Raw genomic sequence first — 27556 nt, 5'->3', positions numbered from 1 at the left:
AGAGACCAGAAGCACTTACACTGTTCAGTTGTTTATGTTGAGCCCAAAAAAGAAATGTATTTAAATTGTGTGTGTTTTTTTGTTTTTTTAGGTGTAACGCCAGAATATGCATGTGTGTTATTTAGGTGTGACGCCAGGATATCCATGTATGTTTTCGGTAACAAAAGTACATATGGAAATGGTATAAAGCACATTGTGCAGTACTGTCCAAAACCGCTTTCTTTATTGAGCATTTAGTTCTGGACACTGCACACATTTCTTTAAAACCAGATGTCACATATAGATATGCAAAGAAAATACATTTATGCACAGAAATAATGTTAAGAACCATGAAGGATACCATCAAGTCCAGCTAAACCTGCTGATCGCAAAGATCTGGCTAAATAGTAAGCTCAAGACAAGATCTGGCCACCCAGAGACCATACATATAGCACCAAAATCACACCAACAAGCCAATCAAGCAACAATACCATGCATACAGCAGCTGCCTCCCTCTAAGAGGAATAAGAGTCCATCCTGTGTGGCTGATGCTGCATGCGGCTGGTGGATGCCTGAGTGAAAAGTAGCGCTATTAATATGCTAAGTTGTTTTGGACAGTACTAAACAATGTGCTTTATACCATTTTCATATGTACTTTTTCTTGTAAATTACATGGTTGTACCAATTCAGACTGACCAGTTATAAAGGACCGACGTTGCTTCATGCACATTTAGTAATCAGCTTATCAGATGATACATTTATGTATGTTTTCGATGTCTGCAAGTGTGTGTGTGTGATATATACTGTATATAGTGCACTTATATAACCTATCCTCTTTTTCGCCCTCTGACCCGCTAATTAATTCAGCAGCACCTTTCCACAGATGAATGTGGACACATATTGTGTTGTTAGCAATTAAGCGCTGGCTACTTCCTGCGCCCATGCTGCGTCACATTGCCACCTGACACCGGCGCAGCAAGCGTTTAAATAGGCCAGTATTGGCTGTTTGCGAAGTAGCCATTTACTGCTTGTCTAATTATTCACATGGAGTTAGTCCGTCGCTCTTTGTGCGGATCAAAGGGCCAGAAAGTCATCCTGAATAGGTGCAGAAACTCCGAGCCGTCTCCTTTTCTCCGCGGCCTTGTGATGCCGCGGAAATTTAAGCTGCGGCGTTACCTGTGATCTTCTGCTTGCAATTCATCGGTAACAAGTGTCTGTTAAGTGATCCTATTTTTACTCCTTATTTTTAATGAGTACCTGTAATTCGTTTTGCCGTGTTTGGCGCGGCAGGCTCCTGCTGCTTTCTGCTCTGCCGGGGTTACGTCTTGCTCCCGTCTTTTGTGGGCTTTCGGCCGCACTTCTGTGTTCAGTCTAACTCCTCCGCTCTTTGTTATATCACCTGCTAAATGAATCCCCACTGCTCAGGGGCGCCGCCGCTACGCGCAAGAAAAAGTGTTTGGCCCTGGAAGGATTAGAAAAACTCCTGCAAATGGGAACGCAGCATCAAACAGGGCATTGCACATTAAGACATCCTGCAGACGGAATCTTTCATCTTCATCCCACGGCAGGAAGTAGTTTTGTGCAACCAGAAAGGTGAACTTTATCCCCTCTGTCTCTTTGTTAGCGGTTTGGTTACAGCCGACAACTGCAAAATGGGATTTCTTGTAGGCCCGTGGCAAAGGCTCTACTATGATCTGCACACCAACCTTTCCTGAAACATGCTAGCTGTCTGTCCCCGACTCCCCCCACCCCTTTCTCTGTCTCTCTCTCTTGTGTTTTTTTTCTTCTTACCTTTCTTTTTCTGTCTCTTTTCATTCTGTCCTGCTTTTCTGTGCCGTATGAAAAGCATTCTGTCTGCCTTTTGAACTAGAAATCTGCCAGTGAGGCCTAACTGAGAGCTGTGTGGCTCCCTTTCTACCTTTTGTGTTTGCAGATGAAACTCCCCAGCTCAGTTGGACAGAAGAAGATTAAAGCCTTGGATCAGATGCTGTCAGAACTCGGAGTAGGTGAGTTTAAAATAAAAAAAAAAAACTAAAAAAAAGGGGGGGGTTGGGAGTTGGGGGGAGCCGGGGAATAAAATGCATGCAGAGAGCTCTTTTGTCGTCCCCAATGGACTGTGTGTTTTATTATTCCCCTAATACAGAGAGTTTGGAGATAGCAGCATACATACACACGCCATTTATAAAACATCTTGTGTGTTATAAAACTGAAATAGAAAAGATATACAAGATCTTTATATTTGCCTCTACACGTCTGATAATCGCTCCACGGAGGATGAATAAACTGTGATCCTCATCCTGAAACGCAACAGCGCTGTGTTTGTCCGCTGCAAAATACGTCCTTCTTTCCAAAGGCTTAAAGCAAACCTGTCGTGAAAATAAATGAATTCTAAAGAGCAGCCATGACAAATCTGCCTCACTGAGCAGAAAAACATACAGAAGTAATGGCCCTTTGAACTTTCCAGCACTAAAACCTTATTGAAGCTTTTTGTCACTCAAATATAGCTCTTTTGGTTTCTATGTGCTTTTTAAGTATGCCTGTAATGTTCAAACCAAGTAAATTCGATAGTTACCTCAGTAGAGGTAAGCCGCTTCCCCGCTGTCCACTACCCCTCCGCTGTTGGCCGGGACCCTCTTCCTCTTTGCAGCTGCGCTCTCCTTCATGTATGGTGACGGCCACACTGCCCAGGAGGCACTCATGCACGGAGCTACTTTGTCAAGGCTCTTATGATCTTTGGACCTCCCCGAGGTGAGATCCTGTACGGAGCCCCAGACTGAGGGAGATTGACAGTTATAGCCCAAAGTTTTGAATATTAGAGTTTATAAAGCTTTGCGTTTGTCTACAGGTGCCAATTCCTAACATTTATTAAATCCTAATGGTCCAAAGAAGAAGTCAGTGGACATGTGGAAGGATGTCCACATTTTTACATATCACACGATTACTGTTTGATTTGCTTTAAAGAGAGCCCAAAGTAGGCTCATAAAAATTTAAAAAAATAAAAAAAAAATAGGCTACCTGATCCGGGGGGCTGAGCAGATCAGGTAGCCTCCAAAACCGCTGCTACTGTGGGCCGTAATGGCCCACTTTCACTTTTGTGACCTATAGATCATGACGCTGGAATGAGAGATTAATTCTCTCATTCACAGCAAGCAGGAAGGCGGGGGAGCGGCAGGGGGCGCGGCCTGAGAGAGAGATCTTCCTAATGGCAGCTCTGGAAACCCTGTAGGAACGCCCCTGCGGGCATTTTGAACAGGGAATCCCTTTCCCTGTGTTTACCTCCGACATAGTGACAAATATTGTCACTAATCTCAGGTAACTATAGCGTGGGGGGGGGGCAGAGAGCGGCAGTGTGTGGACACAGAGGCATATCATGAGGCAGAGAACATGCCTCTGTGTCCCATCTGCCCCCCAAAAAACACCTCAGGTTCTCTTTAAAGATTATAAATAAAAATTTTACTCAAAGCACACATGAAGTGTTCTGAAAGGTGAAAGTAAAAATAGTGAGCTGCACGAACACTTATGGTGGCCACACACACACCATACAATATGACTGTACAATCAATCACTAATTTTACCACTTTTATGTACCGTAGTATAAGAGACTAACTGAAACATATATCCAAGTCACATTGAATCAATGGCTGTTATACTACATGGATGTTGGTAAGATTGTATAAAAATTGTACAGTTAGATTGCATAGTGTGTGGCCACCTTTAGGGTTCTTTTACACTATATCAGTTGCTGCCAGTTGTAACTGGAAGGACAACTGATGTGCAGTCCAGTGTCCATGTTTCCCTGTGACCTCTTTCACACTACATGCTGAAAAACTAAAGCTTTTTCACAATACACTGCTATGGAGAAAAAAAACGCAACCCATCAAATTGCATTAAGTTTAAAAGGGCCCTTACCCCAGACACCCCTCATGCTGTTCATTATCTTCCGGATCATCTCCTGTTCCAGGACTTTTTCCACACACAACAGCAGGATGTTCACTAAGCAGTAAATAAGCGATCCTGAACTGGGCATGCACGACTTCCGAATTGTATATGCCCAGTGAAAGAAAGTGCTTTTTTCTTTCATATACTTTCTCTGGATTACGCGACTGACAAGCCAGTCATATATTAAAAGAACAAGGACCAGGAGGAACACCCAATGACAATGAGCAGTAGGAACAAGGTTAGCAGCAGGTAATCTTTCTTGTCATTGGCTCCATTCACAAATTATAAACTTTTTGGGTTCATTAATGAGCAGACTACATTTCCTAGCAGCTATCCATTTGCTCTCCCTCTGGCCAGTGGAGGGCACGGTTTGGTGTACAGAGACTGGCATCTTTATTTCCATGACCTGACATGAGTCATCTTCCACACACAAAATCTCTTCCCAGTAGTGACCTGGAGCTCAAATCAACAGTTATATTAAGATATCTAAAATTCTGCACACAGGTACTGGGAACAGTTACACCTGTCCTTCAAATAAATCTCAGGTTATATTACAAAAGAAAAGGACTGGGGCTAGGTTCACACCACATATAACAGACCATTGTCCACAACAAGTGGATAAATGGACATGTGAACTGATTTTGTGCTTCCTATAGGTTCCATTCATTCATTCCCATTTTCAGTGTATCCCTTGTGATAGTAGAATGCAAAGTCCCATTTTGCATGACTTTTCCCAGACATTGTAGGCACTACATATGCCAATGCAACCAGTGAAGCACTATAGAAACGAAAGACTTATCTTTTCTTACTAGTGCTGTCAATAAAAAATGCACATGGCCGAAATGTGAAAATTTCACACAGGCTTAGTAGGCTACCTGCAGTGTTAAGGAGGACTCTTTATTGAATAGGTGTTGGCTTACTGAATAGATTCTCCTATGTATGTCCTATATTCTCCTCCCTTAAAGGGACTCCGAGCAGTGCAGAAACTATGGAAAGATGCATATCATTTTAAAGCTCTCTTTCCCCTCTTTCCGATGATATATAAACCGCTGCCCTACGCCTTTTAGTTTTCGCTATTTTTGCGATTGAAATTGCCGCGGCCGCGATTTCAATCGCGAAAATAAAGAAAACTAAAAGGCGTAGGGCAACGATTTAGGTGTCGCCAGAAAGAGGAGAAAGAGAGCTTTAAAATGATATCCATCTTTCCATAGTTACATTGCATTACACAGGCCGACTTTTTCTGCTGAATGGAGCTGCTGACACTGGGGAAAGTGTCGTCCTGTGTAATACAAGTAACTATGGCAAGATGGATATCATTTTAAAGCTCTCTTTCTCCTCTTTCTGGCGACACCTAAATCGTCGCCCTACGCCTTTTAGTTTTCTTTATTTTCGCGATTGAAATCGTGGCCACGGCAATTTCAATCGCGAAAATAGCAAAAACTAAAAGGCGTAGGGCGGTGATTTATATATCATTGGAAAGAGGAGAAAGAGAGCTTTAAAATGATATGCATCTTTCCATAGTTTCTGCACTGCTCGGAGTCCCTTTAACCAGTACACTGTCCAGACTCTTCCGTAGATGGACACAGCAGATTGCACTGTACATGGTATCGGCTGTGATTGTACACGTTGCCAATCTGACATAGTGTGGACCTAGCCTTAAAGCTGGGCGTGGTTAATGGAACCACTTTACCTGCATGTGCAGTTAAATAGAAATCCATACCAATTCTTCCCATGCCTCTGCCTATCATATGTAAATAAGTATGGAAGGCAGAAAGATCTGCAGATTCTTGCTGAGTACTAAAAGCTGGTATGTTTATTGAAAAAAGGCTAACATGAACATATAATCCTCCACAGGATCAACTGCTGTGTGTCAGGCTTATAATACGCCTTTAGTCATAGTGTCTAAGACCTGAGAGAAAGGTGGAATCAGGTGGTTGCATTTTTCTTTTGGGTGAGAGGGTAATTTCCTTCTTCCTATAAAGACTCCATCTTTCTCTCAGGCCTTTAAAACTATGACTAAGGGCGTATTGTAAGCCCAACATGCATCAGTTGACCCTGTGGATTATTGTGTTTGTCTTTTTTCAATAAAGATATCGACTTTTAGTACTCGGCAGGAACCTGCAGATCTTTTTTAGTGCTGGAAAGTTCAAAGGGCCATTACTTCTGTTTGTTTTTCTGCTTAGTGAGGAAGATTTGTCATGGCTGCACTTTACAAGAACTGTGTGAGCTTTCACTCTATGCTTTGGCTCCACCCTTAGATCTGAACCCAATGCCAACAGAAGAAATCGTCCAGATGTTCAATGAATTGCGCAGTGATCTGGTGCTACTGTATGAGCTGAAGCAAGCATTCTCCAACTGTGAGTATGAGCTCCAGATGCTTCGCCATCGCTTTGAGGCCTTATCCAAAACTGGGGTAACCAATGTGACCGTGCCAGCGGAGGGGACCAGTGTGGAAGGGCAAGCTGTTATCAGCACAGAAGATATTAAACTGGAGGCCAAAGATCCGATCATTGATGTTGTGGGAGCACCTCTAACACCAAACTCGGTGAGTGACAGCTGTTATTTTGTGATTAGTATTGATCAAAGTGGATTTCTGGACTGTGGAGGCAGAGACCAAGTATACTCACCTCCTCCTTGGCACTGTGACAGCTGACGTCTCCCCCATTTCACAGATCCAGCAGTGTTCCCCACCCCTGACAGCTTGCAGCATCTTGTGCTAAAGTACCTTATTTCAACTGTTCACTCTACATCACAGTGGCTAGAATGGTAACCATAACTGAAGATCATGCCCACAATCTTTACATGATCACAGTTGCAATAAGCAGATGCAGTCAGCAGTGGAGAGCAGCTTTGGACCTGTGTCTTGAGGTACCTGCCAGCTCCAGCAGTTCCAAAAGGTAGGTAAGAGGTCAAAGCAGCCTTTCTCCACCTTTTTACAATCCTCTGGGAACTCACAAATAATCCTCCCCACCCCCCATCCTAATTAGTGTGACAGCTTGTAAAGAGGAAACAGAGGAACAGGCTAGGTGAGTATGAACTCAACCACTGAAACTAACATCTCCTCCTGTAGATTGTCGGTGGGACAATTTTGAGACCCCTGGGTGATTTTCACAGAACCATGGTTGAGAAAGGCTGGTATACACCACTCTGCATCAAAAGATTTTATTTTAACTCAGAGTGAGGGCAGAGACATACCACAGAGCGCTTTTCGATTAGTTTTCATTTTTAAAAACCCATTGGCTTGCATTAAAAAGCGCTCTGCCGTGTGTCTCTGCCCTTACACTTTATTAAGCCAGAGCTGCAGTGAAGAACACCTCCACTAACTTCCAGAGCCATTACTGAACCTGAACATAACATTGATAAATATGAGTGCAATCCCTTAGGCTAGACATGTCATCAAACAGTGATCTGTGTCAGTCTGTGCAGCAGCACAAAACAGCAAACCGGACTATTATATCTTGCTGTTTTCACAGGCTTTGCAGAATTTTTATCCAAACAATCCAGAATTTCAATCCTCAACATCTGCTTAGTGACAGGGTGAGGGATCAAACAGAAGAGTTTATGGGACACTGGCTGATCAGCAGGTTTCGACGCAGCGCTGCACCGATTGTTTGGGTGCCGCCATAGACGGTAATGAGAATTGCAGCTATAGCGGTGCTCAGTGACTCATTTGGACGCCAGTGATTGCTGGAGCTCATATTAGGAAAAAAAAAAAAAGGTCATTTGGCCACCGGCAATAGCCACTGCATGAATTACCATAACCCCGCCCCCAAAGTTGCAGCAACTCGGAGGGGGAATAGTATTTAACATGGCCACGAGTTTCAGCAGGAGCAGGGTGAGCAGTCGTTCCACTTCACCCCGAGCCCAAATTTGCCCACGGCAATTTTAAATGTATGGGACTCAGGTATGCAGCTGCCTCCCTTGCTTTCTGACCAACCACAATCAGCATATAGTTTGTACACTCTATGCTGTAAAGAAATATGTTCAGTGGTTGGATTAGTTTGACTTTATACAATTAAGCTCGACACCTCACTGCATTCAAGCGTTTCTGGAGGTGTATTTAGCTTACATGGACAGCAAAGAGATGATTTGCATAGTCAGCAGTGATGCATCGTGGAAGACATCTGCTTACTCCAATCTGAATAATCACAATTATCTTCTGTTTTAAGAAGGCATATTTCTGTTTTGTTTAGTGGTGTGAAGCATTCATGATCCTAGTATACTGCATACTCTGTTCTTCTTATGTGAACAAAATAACTTATTGCTGGGGTATTGATTGAAAAAAACATCAGATGTAAGATGGGACTATTTTCTTACAAGTTATGTCATTCAAATCAGTTATCACTGAAGGTAAATGTGGGAAGAGTTATACTTTTGGGGAGTCTAGAAGAATAATTCCCTGTGAAGAATGGTTGGCTAGAGCTGCCCAATGGGGGACTTTGTTTTACCTTCTCTGGTTAAAACTTGCCAGAGTTTGATACTCTACTCAACTTTATTCAACACAAAAACCTATTTTTCTGGTAACATTGCTTTATTTCATTTGCTGTGCCAGTAAAGCATCCATCCTAAACTCCCTGCTGGTTACCTGGCCATACCTGAGATAAGCTATGGGCAGGAGTTAGAGCAGGTGACAGCCACTCCCCCTGGAAACCCACCTGCCAGTAGGTACTTGCCTACAGGATTGTCACCTGGAAAACAGCTCTCCTTTAAAGAGGAACTCCAGTGAAAATAATGTAATCAAAAAAGTGCTTAATTTTTACAATAATAATGTATAAATGATTTACACACTGTTTGCCTTATTGAAAAATCTTTCCTCTCCCTGAATTACATTCTGACATTTATCAAATGGTGAAATTTTTACTGCTGGCAGGAGATGCTGCTTGCTTTTTTGGCAGTTGGAAACAGCTGTACACAGCTATTTCCCACAATGCAATGAGATTCACAGACAGGAAACTGCCAGGACCATGGTCCTCAGTTTCCTGTGGGAGGGGTTTCACCACACTATCAGCCATACAGAGCCCCCTGATGATCCGTTTGTGAAAAGGAATAGATTTCTTATGTAAAAGGGGGTATCCGCTACTGATTGGGATGAAGTTCAATTCTTGGTTACGGTTTCTCTTTAATGTTGGACTCTAGAATCTTGACTCAGTAGCTTATTAATTGCAGTAATTCCCTTTTAGATCTTCTTGCAGATTGTGTTTTGCTCAGGACTGTAATTTAGAAGCCGTAAACAAAGCAGTGCTGTGAGAGAAACTGGAGGTCTTAGAAAGCATTTCAATTTAAATGCTTTCTAAGTACTTTTACCTAACCTTTACCTTTGTTGCAAAGCAACACCTTTTATTTGTTCTGGAATACAGATCTCATAAGAGCACAGTGGCTGAGTGAGTAGCAGTCTGTCCTTGCCGCCATAGATTGCCTGGTGTAAATACCGGCCATTCACTATCTGGCTGTGAGAATTTCCTCCAGGCAATAAAGTTTCCTCCGACATACCAAACACATACTTGTTAACCCCCTAAACAGGGATATTACATTGTGAGCATTCTGATGGGGGTGAAAGTGAGTTCAAGAGACTAGGGGCTGCTCTGGAGAAATCCTGGAGCCTCGCATGTGAGTGTTAGGGGAATGTTTCTGTATGAGATTTGAGATGTATGAGGGGAGGTATGATGGGTGGATTTATATGCCAGGCAGTGTAGTTTTAATTTAGCTCTGGACTGGGAGCCAGTGGAGGGACTTATACAGTGAGGCAGCTGATGAGCATTGGGAGGAGTGGATGAGCCTGGCAGCTGCATTCATTACAAATTGCAGTGGTCGGAGTCTGGTCTCTGGAAGTCCGGAGAGTGTTGCAGTATTCCAAACGGGAGATGACAAGAGCGTGGTCCAGGAGTTTGGTAGCATCGGGTACAGTATAGTTTTGGAGAAAGAGCAAAGTACATTAGAGGGAAAGGGGTCTAGAGGTCTAGCGCGGAGGGCACAAATGCGAACCCCGTAGGGATCTAGCTAGTGGTCAGGTGGGAGCTGCAGTAAGTGAAGTTGTGTGGACAGCAGACGGTGGCCACAGATCAGCAAGGCTAGTGGGGCAGCAGTTAGGCCACTGAGGAAGACCTGGAGAGGGAAGGTAGAAGCTCAGGTGCTTGTCTCAGCCAGGAACAGACCCCGCAGCAACGTACCAGAGACGATGGGGCTGTGACCTCAGGCAATGTCAGCCTTCGGGGGAGAGCTTTGTGGAGGTTGTGAGTTTCCGGGGGGGGGGGGGGGCATCGGCATAGCCTCACTCCCCCTTATGTGCATTAGGGAGCTCCTAAACACCTTTAGAGAGCAAGGTCATGAGGCCTTAAAGCGGACCTGAACTCAGAACTTCCTTTGCTCTATAAAATAAGCAACGGCATAATAACCTTTAAGGAAAAACATTTCTTTGTTACAGCTGATACAAATCCTGCAATAAACCTGCAAAGTGTCTACTTCCTACTTTCACTGAAGCAGACATATTGTTAACATCCTGTGTTTACCAATGAGCTCTCTGCCGTGGCAGTCTACTGACACAGCTGAGGGATCAAATTACAACTTGTGCTTAGACACAGATGAGGGGGAATTAGACAGGCTAAACTCTCAATACATACAGGGTGCATTTCTATTTGTTTTCCTTCTGTCCTGTACTAGGGTTCATGTCCACTATAAGATAAGAATGATACCTGGAGTCCAGGTCTAGTGAACGGCCTCAATAGGTGACTGCAGGACAAGCAGTACTCCTATCTTGGCTTAACACAGCAGCATTGTTTTTTCCCCCCCTCAGTTTATAAAGTATGTGCTACACCATTTCCTTCTAATCCTCAATAAAAATCAGAGCAATACACGCGTTTACCTGCAGTCATATGATAGATTTCTGATTATGTGCTCTCTTATAAAGAGAGGAACATCATAACATGGAGTGCGGAGCTCACCTGGCCTCGGGCCACACAGGAAATAAGAATTGTACTCCTCTAATCTGCCTTCTATTTAATCCACATCTAGCTGGCAGCTTCTTAAGCTCTCGCTCCAGTTTTAGCTGTACAATCCAGAGAGGTGTACTGAGATATATACGGGAGATAATAAGGGCGATAACACTCCGCATACTTTTTCTTTCTTATAAAGAGATGCAGAATGTATTGTGATTTACAAGGAGATGGAAAGCGCCTTATCTGTCGTCTGCAGAGGTGACACATTAATCTCCACGCTACCAGTTCCCTGTCCTTATCTTCCTCTCGCATTGAAGTGCAGCCTAGAAGGATGGTCCTCCCCGCAGCCGTCCCTAACATTGTCCTCATCCGTTACTGAATGTCACCACAAGACAGATGGGAAGTCATGAATTCCGATCGTGTCTCACCTATTGGCCGGTCACTGATATAAAGGAGCAGCGCAGTCTGATAGGGAGGCACCCCTATTGATTGTGGCAAAGGTTTATACCTGCAGCGTTGCCCCAGGATGACCGCCTATAACTTGGTGTTCATGTCATGTGATCAATATTTCTTCCTGAGCAGAAAGGAATTCATTTACATGACAATCAGGAGCAGCTGTCACTTAGTGGCTGCTCTGTGCTTTCCTGCTTCTGCTATAGTGTGTGCTGTGTTCTCTCTATTCTCTCCTAGGATGCAGAGGCCACAGAATCCATCTACACTACATGAGACCGTTATGGAAAGTGCTGCTACTGATGGCTTTTTTATAATAGTGCACGCCTGACATTTTTTCTTCCGCATCCTCTGCATCTAATTTTGTCATCATTATTTAGTATTTATATAGCCCCAACTTCTTCCGCAGGGCTGTAAAGTAATTAGTCTTGTCACTAATTGTCCCTCATAGGGGCTCACACTTACCGATTTTCCCGCCTATATACAGCCGATTCGATCACTGTGATCGAATCGGTTGTAAAATTGTTGCGCAAACGCTGACCGAACAATCGATTTCCGTCCGAAATCGGTCATTCCTGTCCGTGCGGAAGATTTTGCTCGATCGCCGGCGGGTCGGGAGTGCGTCGATATCGGCGCTCGGATGCCCGACGGCCGACGCTGGCGGCAATACGTTACCTGATCCGGCCGGCGGGAGTCCCCGCTGTCACCGCTGCTTCTTCTCCGCGCTGGGCTCCGAGTCCGGCAGGCTTCACTTTTTCCTGTCCCGGCAGGAAGTTTAAACAGTAGAGCGCCCTCTACTGTTTAAACTTTCCCGGACAGGAAGTACAGTGAAGCTGCAGCCCTGGAGCCCAGAGCGGAGAAGAAGACAGCAGAGACCGGGGGACTCGCGCCGGCCGGATCAGGTAATGTATGCGAGCGGCAGCTTCACAGATGGTGAATCGATTTAATGCTGAAATCGATTCACAATCTGTTTGCTGTAAAGGCAGCCATACGATTCCTCTCTGATTTGATCAGAGAGGGATCTATCTGTTGATCGATCTGATGGCAAATCGACCTTTATCTCTGCCATAGTCCTATTTCCATCGTAGTCTAGGGCCAATTTAGGGGAAACCAGTTAACTTATCTGCATGTTTTTTTGGAATGTTGGAGGGAACCGGACTGCCCAGAGGAAACACAGCCATTTAAGGTGCACAGTCATTTAAAGTGAAACTGTACTCTGACAAGAAACCAAGAAAATTGTACCTGCTTGCTTTAGTATAAATGAAAACGCTGTTTGAATTTACCTCAGTGTGCCTCATAGAATAGGTGATGAACTTGTATGGGTAGAGTACAGTGGCCGTCACTGGGATACCTGAGCTTGCTGGCAATTTCTAGGTAGTGTAAAGGACTACACACACGTATAGTGTGTGTGTTTGGGGGGGGGGGGGGGGAGTAGAATACTCACACTTATGCATAACCACCAGCAGCTGCTCAAGCCAATATTCAAGGGTTTAAAGGGACACTGAAGCGAAAAAGAAAATTTATGATATAGCGGTATACGTGACAAGACAAATAACATTTATATCGCGCTTTTCTCCTGGCGGACTCAAAGCGCCAGAGCAGCAGCCACTAGGACGCGCTCTATAGGCAGTAGCAGTGTTAGGGAGGCTTGCCTAAGGTCTCCTACTGAATAGGTGCTGTCTTACTGAGCAGGCAGAGCCGAGATTCGAACCCTGGTCTCCTGTGTCAGAGGCAGAGCCTTTAACCATTACACTTTCCAGCCACCTACATACATAGTACAGATAATGAATAGAACATTAGTAGCAAAGTATCATAATTTTATTTTCAGTTATATAGTTTTTTGTTTTGTTTTTTAATAACATTGCATCATTCTGAGATATATGCAATTACAAACCACACTGTATTTTAAACTATGAAACAGAGCAGAGCTAATGACCATTTGAACTGCCCTGCAGTAAAACCTTATCTGAAGCTGTGTCTCACTGTTTCCCAAGTTGGGTTGGAGAGCTCAGAGAAGCTCTTTTGCTTTGATAACAATTGACGTTTCTTATCTCTTCCTGTACTGGAAATCATATGAGGCTCCATTTTCTGCCACTATTGGTCTATTGCTGTACTACACATACAATTCATTATCGCTTACGTTTAGCTTCCCTTTCATACAGTATGAGCACAGGTACAACATGGCTTTTGTGATACCAGAAAGTCCAGTTATGCTTTATAATGGGTAAAAATAAAATCAAATACGTTTTTATTTTTTCCAGTAACACATCGTCTGCCAGTGGTAAATTAATGAACAGTGTTGCCCTTTTAGTGAAACTGGTATTTGTGATACACGTAAGCATTGAGTTCTATTCATTCCAAGGATAATTTGGACTCTCCCATGGATAATAGAGGAATAGAGATATAAGTTACCTGTGCTGGGCTCTCTGGAGCGGTACATCAAGCAGCACAGTGCTGTCATGGTTAACATGACCTGGTCTTTGACATACTTCAGCAAAGCATAATCAAGTTAATTTACTGCAAGGCAAATTCATTACCTAAAGGAGGCCCCCTGTTAAATACAGCACTGACCTTTACTGCTTGATTACACAAAGACGACACAATTAGATTAGTCCAAGACAAAAGGTCAGACGCATTCACACTGTGGCCATTTTGCGCTACCTTGGAAGAGAAATCTTACAGTGGCCCGTAGGGGATATTGGCGGGGCCAGAGACGTCAGCCCTCTCCGCTCCTCCACCAGTCGGGCGCGCTGCTGGTACAAGGCATGCAGGCAGAGGTAGAGATTGCTGTATGGTGATGGCACATTGATCAGTTATCCTGCAGTGTTGCACTCAGCCTGTCCACACCAGCCTTATAGAGTGCTGCATGTCTTATTAGTTTTGCCAGAGCTGAGGATTTCCAAACATCAACTGACTATATAATCATTATACATCATATTTTTTATTCCTAAACATTTTTATAGTGCTCTTACACTTTACATAGTGTTTTACAGGTAAGATCAAATGATTGTGTCAATAACTGACCTGCAGTGGGATTTGCCATCTGATGTCCCTGTCACCATGGGAGAGCCCTATATACCTCATCAGTTGACTTCTGAACCTGGCATTGAAACACATCCTAAATTCATGAAGAGATGATGGATACATGACTAGCTGTTCTTTGCAGTGCTAAAGTCCAGCATTTGAAAAAATCAAAAACATTTAATTATTTTCTATACTGGGCTTTCCACAGATTCAGCTAATCAAAAGAGATTTGTATTTTATCAGTGCTCAAGTAAGCCCTTGGAAGGACTGGCCCTTATCACTCGCTGACTAAATATAGCACATCGCTTGTGTAGGGATAATGGCCCAATGTCACTTAAAAGCTGCATTTACTTCATGGAGTTTTGTAGATGACCAAACATTCTAAACAATATCTTGCTTATAAATAATTATTTATTGTGATACAGTGGTTTGCAAAAGTATTTGGCCCCCTTGAAGTTTTCCACATTTTGTCATATAACTGCCACAAACAGGAATCAATTTTATTGGAATTCCATGTGAAAGACCAATACAAAGTGGTGTACACGTGAGAAGTGGAACGAAAATCATACATGATTCCAAACATTTTTTACATATAAATAACTGCAAAGTGGGGTGTGCGTAATTATTCAGCCCCCTTTGGTCTGAGTGCAGTCAGTTGCCCATAGACATTGCCCGATGAGTGCTAATGACTAAATAGAGTGCCACTGTGTGTAATCTAAAGAGAATATTGGGAGCAACAACACCATGAAGTCCAAAGAACACACCAGACAGGTCAGGGATAAGGTTATTGAGAAATTTAAAGCAGGCTTAGGCTACAAAAAGATTTCCAAAGCCTTGACATGTTTAATGGGTCAGTGGTAAGGAGGCACGCTTACAAGTTCTTTTATGGGTGAGTAGGAGAGGCCCCAGTTTGACATACTGCATGTGTATTTAGTTAGCAGGCCTCCACCATGTTTTGTAGGTGGATTAGTGGAGGGCTTTGTCTGGCATGTTTTATAGGCAAGTGGTAAGTAGTCTTCCATCATGTTTCTAAAGCTGGCCACTAACTGTCCAATTTCTAGCGAAAAATCGTTCGAGCGATCAGAAATTCTGATCGGATTGGTTGTAAATAATCTCCATTGGTGGACACAATTCGAGTGAAAAAAATGTCGCCCGAATGAATTTTCGTCGAATGAAAATTTGGATTTTCTTGGTGGTCGTGATAGATAGGAAGCAATGATTGGTTAGTTGATGGTGTAGTGAACGATTTTTCGTCCGATCAGAATTTCTGATCGCTCAAACGATTTTTCGCTAGAAATTGGACCGTTAGTGGCCACCTTTAGGTGGGTTGAGGTAGCCTTTGTCAGACATGTTTTATGAACGAGTAGCCAGGAGGCCTCCATCATGCTTTATGGGTGGGTTTGGGAAGGGCTTTGTCAGACATGTTTTGTAGGCAAGTGGTAAGGAGACCTCCATCATGTTTCATCGGGTGGTTTGGGGTAGCCTTTGTCAGACATTTTATGGGCAAGTGGGGAGGTGACTTCCATAATCATTTGTGGGTGCGTTGGGAAAGGGCTTGGCGCTAGTTTACTTTAGAAGATCCAGCTGAAATCCCCATAGACTAGCACCGCACAATCCTTTTTGGAACTAATTACTGGCCGCTGGAGACAATAAATTAAATATATAGATACAAAGGAAAGAGATCTCACAACACACCAATTGTACGAGAATATAAATACCGGTATGTCGTTTTTATTATTGATCATCAGGCATGTTTTATGGGCAAGCGGTAAGGAGCCCTTCATCATGTTTCATGGGTAGGTTGAGTTGGCCTTTGTCAGGCATGTGTTATGGGCAAGCGGTAAGGAGGCCTCTACCATGTGTTGAGGCACTGGGGCTTGGGAGCACATGCTGTTAACTGCATACAGCTCATGTTGAGTGAAAGTGGGCATTACTGAATTCAGCATTTTAGGCCCCATTCAGACTGCAGAACGCAGACCGCAACGCATGCGGACCGCAACGCGTACGAACGCACGCCATCCGCGTTCGTATGCGTTGCGTGGCTGATCCCATCACTGAAAAGTGAATGGGACAGCCATGCGTTTTTACAAAAAATGCGTGCAGCGTGCGGTCCGGAACGCATGCAGTGTGAACATCAGACATTGCACTCTATGCAATGTCTGATGTCGTGCGTGTCGGCCACATGCACGCGTTTCCAAAACGCGGCTGGAAACGCGTGCAGTGTGAACGGGGCCTTAGTGTATGAACTACAAGTCCCTGCTTCTTTTTACATGTGGATATTTAAGCCCATTGTTGACCCAGGCTTTACTCCAATAACCGTTCTCTTGTAGAATGAAACCTGAAAAACTCCAGGGGGGGAGGTGAATACTTGTGCAAGGTAGTTTGTGAAATAGAAATCTATTTTTTTATTCTAATGGCAGTTATAAAAAAAAAAATATGGACCTATCCCCTCCCCTTTAAAAAAAAAACCTGCATAAAGGGTATATCATGCCGGATGGGGCACTACGGGGAAATGGAGGGCAAGCGCAACTTTTCTTACAGCAGCGGAAGAGGATGAGGAAGGGAGCCAATGACAGTCGGGTGCTCCCCAAAAATTAGCCGGGTGGAGCACCCGGCTAAAAGAGCCTGGGCAGAACACTGTATATTAATGAGCTTACTATTTTTATTCCATTTCAGAAGACTGTAAACTTTCTTCCATTCACTTTATTTAGGATGGGAGCCCCATATACGAATATACCCAGGCATGGGGTTTGCAGGTCTTTATGATTGGCACACACACCGGTATGTGTTTTGTGTATTTTGCTGCTTAGAAGATACGCATACGGTGCTGTTTATTGATCATGGGTTGGAGAAGCACAGATGCCAGTGTGTATCGCCTGTGTTGATGATTGAGGCATTCTTGAGAACTGACTCGTTACAAGAGAACAATCTCTGTGTGCAGGGAGGCTGTTCAGGGAGCGGGGTAACACATTACTTCTGTCCCATCTTCCTCCGCTTATCTGGAACCCCCTGAGCCGGAGTGACCCCTCCAGGGAGACGGAAGGTCTTGTAGAGACAAAGCCCAACTTGGAGCAAATTAGTTCCATGTCGAAGTTCGTCCAGCTACTCTAGATTAGGCCGGTGTTTGATTCCCTAAACTCTTACTCCAGTCATCCGTCCCTAATGAGTCAGCTGTCCCAGAATGCCTCACACCGCAGGCCTTTGTTCCTGCTCTCAGAAGTCAGCCCACTAATGGGCACAAGAAAAAGGCCCGGGTCTGTGAAGTCCACGGCAGCGAGTCAGAATTAGACGACTTTTAAGCTCCCTCCGTCGGCTCCCCGCCGGCTTCGTCTTTTTAGAGAGCGTCTCAAACCTGCAAGTTCCATTGTTAAGATCAATCGCAAATCTTTCATTCCAGATGGAGTTAGAATGTTTGAATAAAAAGGAGAAGACCTGAAAACCTGTATGTATAATGTATACGCTGAATGCATTGAGGTGCGGAGGAGACGGCCATATTAAAATGTGTGGAGACATTATACAGAGACGTAGCCACGCAACCTCTGACCGCGCCATAGTCAGAACGCTCTCCCATGCATCAGCGCAGTGTCATCCAGATGAAGGATATTATTATTATTCATTTTGTTTAACAAAAAGCTTTCTATCACAGCAAACACTGCATTACATACATGTTACACACACATTTACAACTCATTATCCCAAATACAGCCCATTCAAAGGGAAATTTCACTTAAATGAAAATGCAGTTCCTTCAGTTACGTTGTAGAATTTGCAAACGCTAATATCAAACATTTATTCCCACTGGATTTCCTTTATATTTCCATATGAAACACAGCCATCCCTAAATGTTCCTAGCCTAATCCACCAAGTGGGCGTATCACAGCTTGCTGCTGTCCAGGTGTGTAATAAACGTATGAAAAGGGATCATGCTCAGGACATCTAATTACTCATGCGGGAGATGGGAGTTTGTGTGCATTTTATACTCCAAACACTCTATTATTGACATGGTTACAAAGAAATGCAAGTTTAGAGCTTTCTGTCACTTTGTAAATCAATGTCATTGGATCAAACGTTTCCCAAAGACTTATGCAGAACCAGTCTATTTTTTTGTAATTTTTTAAAATGAAAATGAAATGCCTTCTCTTATATACTCTCACTTCTCATTGCGGGTGAGAAACCATCACTGGTGTAACGGGAATTGTAGAAAAATCTTTCTAGCCATACACGATTCAATTATGATCTATTAGATTATTATATCAAACCTACCATACACCATTTGGTTTTCAAAGCAATCAACCTGATTTATTTTTTTTTCAACCCATCCAATGAGATTTTTACCGGAAAAAAAAAAATGAATAACCAATTGTTTGGGCTTTTATTTTATCAAAAAAAGATCATTTTCAATTTCTTCTCTTTGCGATTGTTTTAGTCAAATAAACGGGAAAATCAAACTATTTCATTGTATCGTGTATGGGCACCTTTAGAGGCCACAGACAGATCTAACATGTTCTAACCCTTCCCATTTACACGCAAAACGAAAACAGGCTTTAGGCATTGTTCTTCTATAGTAAGAGAGAAAATGTTGTCCCAGAAAGACATTTCTTTTGGACATAAATGCCGAATATGGAGGCAATTTCTTCCATGTGTCCAGTCTCGGACATAATGCCGGATCTCGACATGGTCAGACGTATTAATACCTCTTTTAGTGGAAATTTTAGTTACTTCCTCTCAGTCACCAGTCACCTCCAGATCTGCAATAACTATACAAACTGCTGCTCATGAGCCTAACTAAGGGTGCGTACACACATCCAATTTTGATTGGCCTATTTTACCACTTCTATGTAGTATGTGAGCTCACCTACACAATCTGTTTAGAATATTAAAAGTCTGTTGGTCCTCAGACTAACTGAAAGTGGTAAAATTGGAAGTGTACACACCCTTAAAGTGTACCAGAGACAGATTAAGCTAAAGATTTGATATTTATCTGGGGCTTCCTCCAGCCCCATAAGCACATCTGAGTCCCTTACTGTTCAGCCGCAATCGGCCCCAGTAACTGATTCAGTTGCGTCAGTCGAGTCTTCTGCGCATGCGACTGAGCCAGTTAAAGGGGTTGATTGTGGCTGAATGGCAAACCGTGGGAGGACAGTGAGGGACTTATGGGGCTGGAGGAAGCCCCAGGTAAGTATCAAATCTTTAGCTTAATCGGTCTCTGGATTACTTTAAGCCTGGTACACACTTTCAATTATGAATGGCCAATCTCTGACCAATTTTACCACCTCCATGTAGTATGAGGGTTTACCTACATAATCTGCTCCTAGTATTCAATATCTGCTGACTGTCATACTACATGGAGGTGGTACAATTGGTCAGTGATTGGCTAATCATTTTTGAAAGTGTGTAACAGGCTTTACACCTGCAAAAAGGGTACAATCTGTGTCAGAACATATCAAAATTGAATGTGTGTGTGCACTTTAAAACATTGTACACACATCCAATTTTGATTGGCCAGTGGTTGGCCAATTATACCACTGTAGTGTAGAGAGCTTACCTACACAATCGTTTCTTAGTATTTAAAACCTCTTGGCCCTCATATTACATGGAGGTGATATAATTGGTCACTGATTGGCAAATGAAAATTGGATGTGTGTACCAGGCTTATTTCTTCTGCAGATGCATATTAGCCCTGTCTTATGCGATTGTGTGTATGTATCCCCCTGTGAAAAGCAGTGTGTGCACTTTCTCTCCTGATCCATCCATCCATGGCATGGGGAAGGAAGGGGGGGGGGAATTATACCACACAATAGAAGTTTGGAGGAGAGTAGGGGTACTCGCTGCTGTCTTCTAGACGACTCTGTAAACCTCACCTAGACCTGCATTTGGGCCTTTATTAATCCTGGTAAGCCTGCTGTTTACCATGCGTGGGCTATAGAGCAATAGATGTGCAAGTAATATTGGATGCTGTACACCCTCCTCGATTTAGGTGTTCGCCAGTTGCGTGAGTTTTATTTGCTCCACCTGTCACAGGCTAGAGTGGTGAATAAAGAGTTAATAGCAGCTGGTGGGTGTCACTGCCTGAGGTGGGCTCCTGTATGGGCACATCCGACATATCTGGATCTTGCCGAGGGGCTTCTACAGACACGAGTGGTGGGATAAATTGGATCAGTTGACATGTATGAAAAATGGAGCTGATTTGCCCTCATGTATGAATATGAGAGAAGCCGTGCAGAACGTGTGCATACCGGGCTGCAGTTGCCTTAATTTCTTTGTATTATCTTGTTAATGAGCAGAAGGATGAAGAATGGATATTCTGGATATAATTACCCCCCACCGGTTATTGATATCACAAATGGCATATCCAGTTATGTGTGCCCGGTATAGTCTGCTGAAGAGCTGTGAGGACATACGGCCCTGTGGCCAATATTTTTCCATTCTATGTAGAGATAATAGAACTGAAGGTCCATACCCACCGCGTGATTTTTCAAACTATTTATTCACGGCAAACAATATCTTTTGCGATGTCACGTAGCATTGTGATGTCACAGCAGCACGGTGGTGTAGTGGTTAGTGCTCTCGCCTTGCAGCAATGGGTCCCCGGTTCAAATCCCAGTTAGGTCAACATCTGCAAACCCAAGCTGTATCTGTGTGGGTTTCCTCCGGGCACTCCAATTTCCTCCCACATTCCAAAAACCTACAGATAGGTTAATTGGCTTCCCCCTAAATTGGCCCTAGACTATCATGCCTGCACTACACGATACATACATAGACATATGACTATGGTAGGGATTGGATTGTGAGCCCCTCTGAGGGACAGTTAGGGACAAGACAATATACACTCTGTACAGCGCTGCGTAACATGTCGGTGCTATATAAATACTTAAATTAAATATTGCAGAGGATCATTCCGCTCCCCCATTGACTTTAAGGGTAATTTGCTGCGGTCATGTAAATTATTGTTTACATAACAATTAGTTTTCACGGTGGCCAATAATGTTTGTAGGTTCGGTCGGATGGATCAGGGAACGATTGTTCGTTGGCGGAGATCCCCAATCCGTCTGGCCGTGGGTACATAGGTTTAGGCTTAGTTTTTCTTTCCCTCTTAAAGTGGACCTGAACTCTTGCCCAGGACTGAAGGAAAACCTAGAGAAATCCATCCTGTATGCATTTAGAGAGTTTAGCCTGTCTAATTCTCTCTCATCTGTGGCTAATCACAAATGTAATCATCTTTCTCAGCTCAGTAATCTCGGCAGAGCAGCTAATTTGTAAACACAGGATGTTAACCCTATGTCTGCTTCCATCAATGCAGGGTGTAGACACACTGTACATTTATTGCAGGATTTGTACCAGCTGTAACAAAGAAATGTTTTTCTTTAAAGATTATTCTGCTGTTGCTTATCTTTTAGAACAGAGAGTTAAGTTCTGAGTTCAGATCCGCTTTAACAGCCAAACACGATTAAAATGATCTTTTGCCGAATTCAGTACGGTGTAGAACTCACAGTACAGGAAGTAGGTGCCAGCAGGGGGAACACTGCGGACTATGCTAGTGCTGTGCAGCGGTACAAAGGAGTTAAGAATCCCAAATGTCTCCATAACACCTGGGAAAATAATTGTGCCTCACTGTGACATCCCTTGTAACAGTAACGAGACTAAAACCGCACTTTACTTTTTTTCAGCTTTAAGGCTAATCTAGAACTTTCTGATCTGGAAATAAAGGGTAAAAACATTGTGGAACACAGACATAAAAACCTGTCCTTCAGAATCTATGCTTATTTCACACTCTACTTCAGAAACCTAGACTAGGCTGCTGTGTTGCTGCAGAAGTAAATTGAGGGTCTAATTGGAATTGTAAAATAGGGGATTGTTTAGGCAGTACTTCTGAGTCCAGTAAGTATTCTGAGATATATTGCCATCATCCTGACCATGTATAATAATAATAATAATAATCCGAACATTTATATAGCGCTTTTCTCCTGTTGGACTCAAAGCGCTCAAGAGCTGCAGCCACTAAGGCGCACTCAAGGGGCCACCCTGCAGTGTTAGGGAGTCTTGCCTTGAACTCCTTACTGAATAGATACTGACTGTAGCCAGGATTTGAACCCTGGTCTCCCATGTCAAAGGCAGTGCCCTTAACCAGTACACTATCCAGCCACTCTATACCCTATATACTTGAGTATAAGCCGAGTTTTTGGGGCCCAAAAAAATGTCCCAAAGAGGGAAGGTGTGGAAAGTGTTCTGTAGCCATGGTGTGCTGCCTGTTGCCATGCCGATGCAGCAGTGAGCAGTAGCTGCTAAATTTCCTACCCCCGGCTTATAGTCAAGTCAATCTTTTTTTCCAGATTTTTTGAAGTTGGGGGGGTCAGCTCATACTCGAGTATATACGATAATTGGTTTGAGTGAGTCTGATGTAATTGTATAATTGTCCCCAGCATTCTGCTTCCAGATCTGTTCAAGAGGAAACCGGTCGGGCAGGTTGTATTGCTGTCATATTCCCTGGTAGCGGAAGCTTTCCTTGTGCTTCCCCTCACACGTCTTCATAGTGTTGCACTTGCAGCTCGGCAGAGCAAACCATGCTTGTCTGTACATGGAGCACAGACTGCGGAGAGTAGCCAAATCATGCCCAACTAGTGCAGTATTTTAACACTGGGCGAGTCTGTTGGGGCAAGTGTCTGTGCTGCAGATATTTTAAAGGTTTCCATATACTGGAAACCTTGTGTATATATCTGTTTAGTAATAAATATACTGTATTACATTTCCTGAGGCCTCTTGGTGCTGGCTATGGAGACTTCTCGCAAAAAGACAATATAGAGAGACTTTTCCTCAACGTGGAGAAACATGTCATATTTTCCTGATCCTAACCACTTTTTGGTGAAATTGCTTTTCAACTATACCTTGCGACTTTCGAAATGTCCACTTTTTTGGATAAACATACGGGTACTTTCACGCTATATACATTGCACTTCCTGAAAAATAGGATCGCAATAAAGTCTTTTGCTGTGACTGGTACAGCGCAGCATACAGTCCATAGATTTTATGCTTGCACTGCGAGTGTCACCTGGTAACACACAGTATGCTTTGTGTTACTTCACCAGAAATCGCCGCACTACAACTGCACCAGTGTGAAAGCGCCAATTAAATATAATTGCATCATGTTGTGATGTGATTATATTGTCCATTGCGCTGTAACGCAGTGGATGTAGTGTGAAAACGTACTCAGTGGCAAAACAGTGTGAAGTGCTAGAAAACACAGATCAGTCACTAAATGTGTGCTAAAGTGAACCTGAGGTGAGAGGTATATGGAGGCTGCCATATTTATTCCCTTTTAAACAATACTAGTTGCCTGGCATCCTGCTGATCTATTTGGCTGCAGTATCATCTTAATCACACCAGAAACAAAAATGCAGATCTGACAATACTGTCAGAAACGCCTGATCTTCTGGATGCTTGTTCATGGTCTATGGCTAAAATATTCGAGGCAGAGGATTAGCAGGACAGCCAGGCAACTGGCATTGCTTAAAAGGAAATATGGCAGCCTCCATATCCCTCTCACCTCAGGTTCACTTTAAATGTGTGTTTTGTTTTTATAGAAATGATCACTTCATCTCCATTTTAACGTTTTGCTTTTCTTCATGCAGCGGAAGCGAAGGGAATCGGCGTCCAGCTCGTCGTCCGTGAAGAAGATGAAGAAGCCTTGAGGAAGAGGCGGGACAGCCAGCGAGAGATTCTGGGCCAGCTCCAGCGTCTGTCCGGCCAGCGGGTCTGTGCCAGAGGGGAGCCACTGACATTCTGGACGTTTTATCTCATTTATGGTTTTTATGTTTGCTGTTGTGAAATCAGATGCTGTGAAATCAGCCCGTGTCTTCCACTGAGCAGAACCTCTGTCCCGGGAGCTGCAGCAATGGACGGTGTGGCTATAAGACTGATGGTTCCTCACTGTGCTGTGACTATCAACAGGAAGGGGAACCTATTACTATACGCAATGTGTGTCCTACAGCGAAGCTCCGATTCCAAGAGGGAAGGAGGACTGTTGTGGCTGCAGGAGAACTCCACTGACACAACACACATCATTCTACACACCTTGTTTTTTCATGTTACAAATTCCCTTGTTTCCATCTGCTGATTTAAAAAAAAAAATTTATTCAAAACTGGACCTGATTTTGTTTTACAAAATAAATGCAGCAAGGGGTTACAGAAAGATGTGGAAGTTGATAGCTGTCTGCAAATTGAAAAGGAAAAAAGTAATTTTTAGTAACATTAAAGAGAACCCGAATACTTAACCTCCTTGGCGGTAACCCCAAGTCAGGCTCGTGGTGGGAAAAATGAAGCCAGAAGTGTTATTCCCGAGCCTGACTCAGGGTTGCCATCAGAAGGTATGTAGAGGCAGCAGCGTGGCGGCGTTTTAACTCACCAACCCGGGATCCAGATACTGGCAGCCATTCTACTTCCGGTCCTTGGAGGCTCTGGATCCCTAGAGTACGATCGCCGTTTGTCGTCATGATGACAGACGGCAATCTCACTATAGGGGTCTAGCGCCACCTGGAGGATGGAGGGAGAATTGCAGCACTGGATCCCAGAGAGGTGAGTAATATTCAGAGGCTGCAGCAGATCTCTCTGCGTTGATGTTTTTCCTGCTTTTAGGAACTAAAAACTTGAGAAAAAATTGCACCGCTTTTAGACCCTAAAATCCAGAAATAATCATATTGCCAGGAAGGTCAAACAAATAAATAAAACAAAAAGCCACAATCTTGGGCTCACAACGCTGCAGCATTTCAGCATCTGTGCACAGAGAGGAGGGGGAGAGGTGATGAAGGGGCGGGGTAGAGACGATGAAGGGGCCGGGTAGAGGCGATGAAGGGGCGGTGTAGAGGCGATGAAGGGGCGGGGTAGAGGCGATGAAGGGGCATTGACAGACAAGGAAGGGGATTTCCATTGCCATAGGGGGCGGTTTGCAGGAGAGACTTTACTCAGTGGTCCTCAAACTAAGGCCCGCGGGCCGAATGCGGCCCCCTGAGGCTTTTTTACCGGCCCCCCACACACAAAATGCATTACTTGTTGATGTGGTCAGCTACATCTTTAAATATTGGTGGTCCAAATATAGAACAGCAGTGCTGGCACCAACAATCCACCTGGAAGCCAGAAAGCAGTAATTTGCTGGCCCGCATTTTATGTATACTCCGGCCCCCCAGCAGTCTGAAGTATGTTGACCCGGCCCTTGACCCAAAGCGTTTGGGGACCCCTGATTTACTGCAAAGATGGCCCTCCCCCTATTAGGCTACTGACAAGCTGCTGCTGGTAGATTTCAGGGGGGGGGGGGAGACCTGCCTCTGTGTGCTCTGTCACACATTTGTCCCCATGAAATCTACCTTTGGTACACTTTCAATCACATAAATATTTGCACAGGTTTATAGCAATTTTTAATGAGTGGACAAAATCGTCTTGGCAACACACCTCTTAGCTGTGGCAGAGGAATGCAGGACATATGCATATTGGTTGTGATCACTGTATCTGTAATTGTTTGTACAGAGCAAATGGTAATCAAATTGAACTTTTCCAGAGTCTTGCATGTTTAATTTCAAAGTGTTGAATTAGAAACCGCAACCATGACAGTCAGTCTGATGTAAAATCTGCTTCATTCTGCTTTACAAAAAAACAATAGCGGTTTGAACTTTACAGCCCTGCCTTGTTATCGGCAGTATTTTCTTAGCCAAATAGAAGTGTTTGGGTTTCTTTTTAATTTTGGGTCTCAATTCCACTGCTGTTCAATAGCCTTATTCGCATAGATTAAAGCACTGTTGTTTTTTTGCTTTGTTTTTACTTTCATATTGTAAGTAAATAGAAAGGGACCTCAGACTATTATTAGTAGGACTAGTACTCTTATGCACCAATGTTTATCTCGTCATGTCTTTTCCGGTGCGCTTTAATTCACACCTCTACATTTTTGGTTACATTCACACTTGGACAAAGTCAGGTAGTCCCTTACTTAGAAATGACTTGAGTTTTATTACATATTTTTGTTGTTACACTTACAGTATTGTATAAACTGTTATAAGTAGTTTAAACCCTTTAAAATCATATTGAAAATGACTACAATACATAGTTTATATGGCCAAAGTTGTGCGCAAGTAAATCATTTATTCACGATAATTGAAATCTACACCCTGTTTGGGACCTGTTATCCCTGTCTTGGTGTAGATTTCAGTTAGCCCACCGCACACACTCACCCTACCATTGTTGTGACAGCAGAGCTCTGTTAGCCAGGCAGGAGCCGATTTCATGACCGCGTGATCACTGTGAGCCAATCTCACTAGCTCACATTACTCACGGTCAGGAAATCGGCGGTAGCAGCAGGTCTGTGTGGTGTGTCATCAGCAAGTATGTTTTTTTTTTTGGGGGGGGGGGGGTTGTACCAGCGGCCAGAGACCGATGGTACTGAAGTGGTTAATACAGGACTCAACTTACAAACAAATTCAGCTTACAAACTATCTCCCGATGTGAAACCTGTTTATAAGTAGGGGACTGCCTGTAACCGCATAGCAAATATGATGTCATTATATTCTAATAGTACGTTCACATATGTGCAGTGCAGAGGCATCCATTGCCATAAGACAAGGCATGCAGTGCGGTACCAGACAATGTGCGCATTGACAGCTACAGTAAAGCATACTGACAAACTTTATGCTGCACATCACACCCATAATGTACAATGCAACTTTTCCCCTCCTTTGCAATCCTGTTTTTACTGTGTAAACCGCATCCCATTGTAAGCCTAACCTTATAGGACAACCATAATGAGAGGGATATGGAGGCTGCCATATGTATTTCCTTTAAAAAAAAATACCAGTTGCCTTGCAGGCCTGCTGGTTATGTAGCTGCAGTAGTGTCTGAATCACACCAGAAACAAGCATGCAGAAAATCTTGTCAGATCTGACATTGGGCTCTTTTCACAATCATTTTCCATATGCGGAAAACTACTTGCCGGAAATTTGCGTCCAAAATAAGACCATGTTGACATTCACAACATTTTCTGCATGTTTTTTTCCACATGTCGAAAATGTGCAGTAAAAGTCTGTAATTTCCGTAAAAGATCCAAACTCGTAATGAAAACTGGCGCATTATTGCTTTAAAGGGATACTGTAGGGGGTCGGGGGAAAATGAGTTGAACTTACCCGGGGCTTCTAACGGTCCCCCGCAGACATCCTGTGTTGGCGCAGCCACTCACCGATGCTCCGGCCCCACCTCCG

The 27556-nt window shown here is 43.6% G+C and overlaps 1 protein-coding gene across 1 annotated transcript in view; it reads left to right on the top strand.

Annotated features, from left to right (window-relative positions):
• Positions 1–25115, top strand: part of DMAP1 (DNA methyltransferase 1 associated protein 1) — a 102671-nt gene extending 77556 nt beyond the window's left edge. Inside the window, exons 9-11 of the mRNA XM_068239546.1 lie at positions 1913–1985; positions 6177–6463; positions 23951–25115. Coding sequence (XP_068095647.1) covers positions 1913–1985; positions 6177–6463; positions 23951–24010 — 420 coding nt within the window. The 3' untranslated portion in view covers positions 24011–25115. The remainder of the gene's footprint in view (positions 1–1912; positions 1986–6176; positions 6464–23950) is intronic.
• The last annotated feature ends 2441 nt before the right edge of the window (positions 25116–27556 follow it).

This window comes from Hyperolius riggenbachi, chromosome 6 (genome assembly GCF_040937935.1).
Source record: "Hyperolius riggenbachi isolate aHypRig1 chromosome 6, aHypRig1.pri, whole genome shotgun sequence".
Lineage (NCBI taxonomy): Eukaryota > Metazoa > Chordata > Amphibia > Anura > Hyperoliidae > Hyperolius > Hyperolius riggenbachi.
This window is presented reverse-complemented; position numbering and strand designations above follow the sequence as displayed.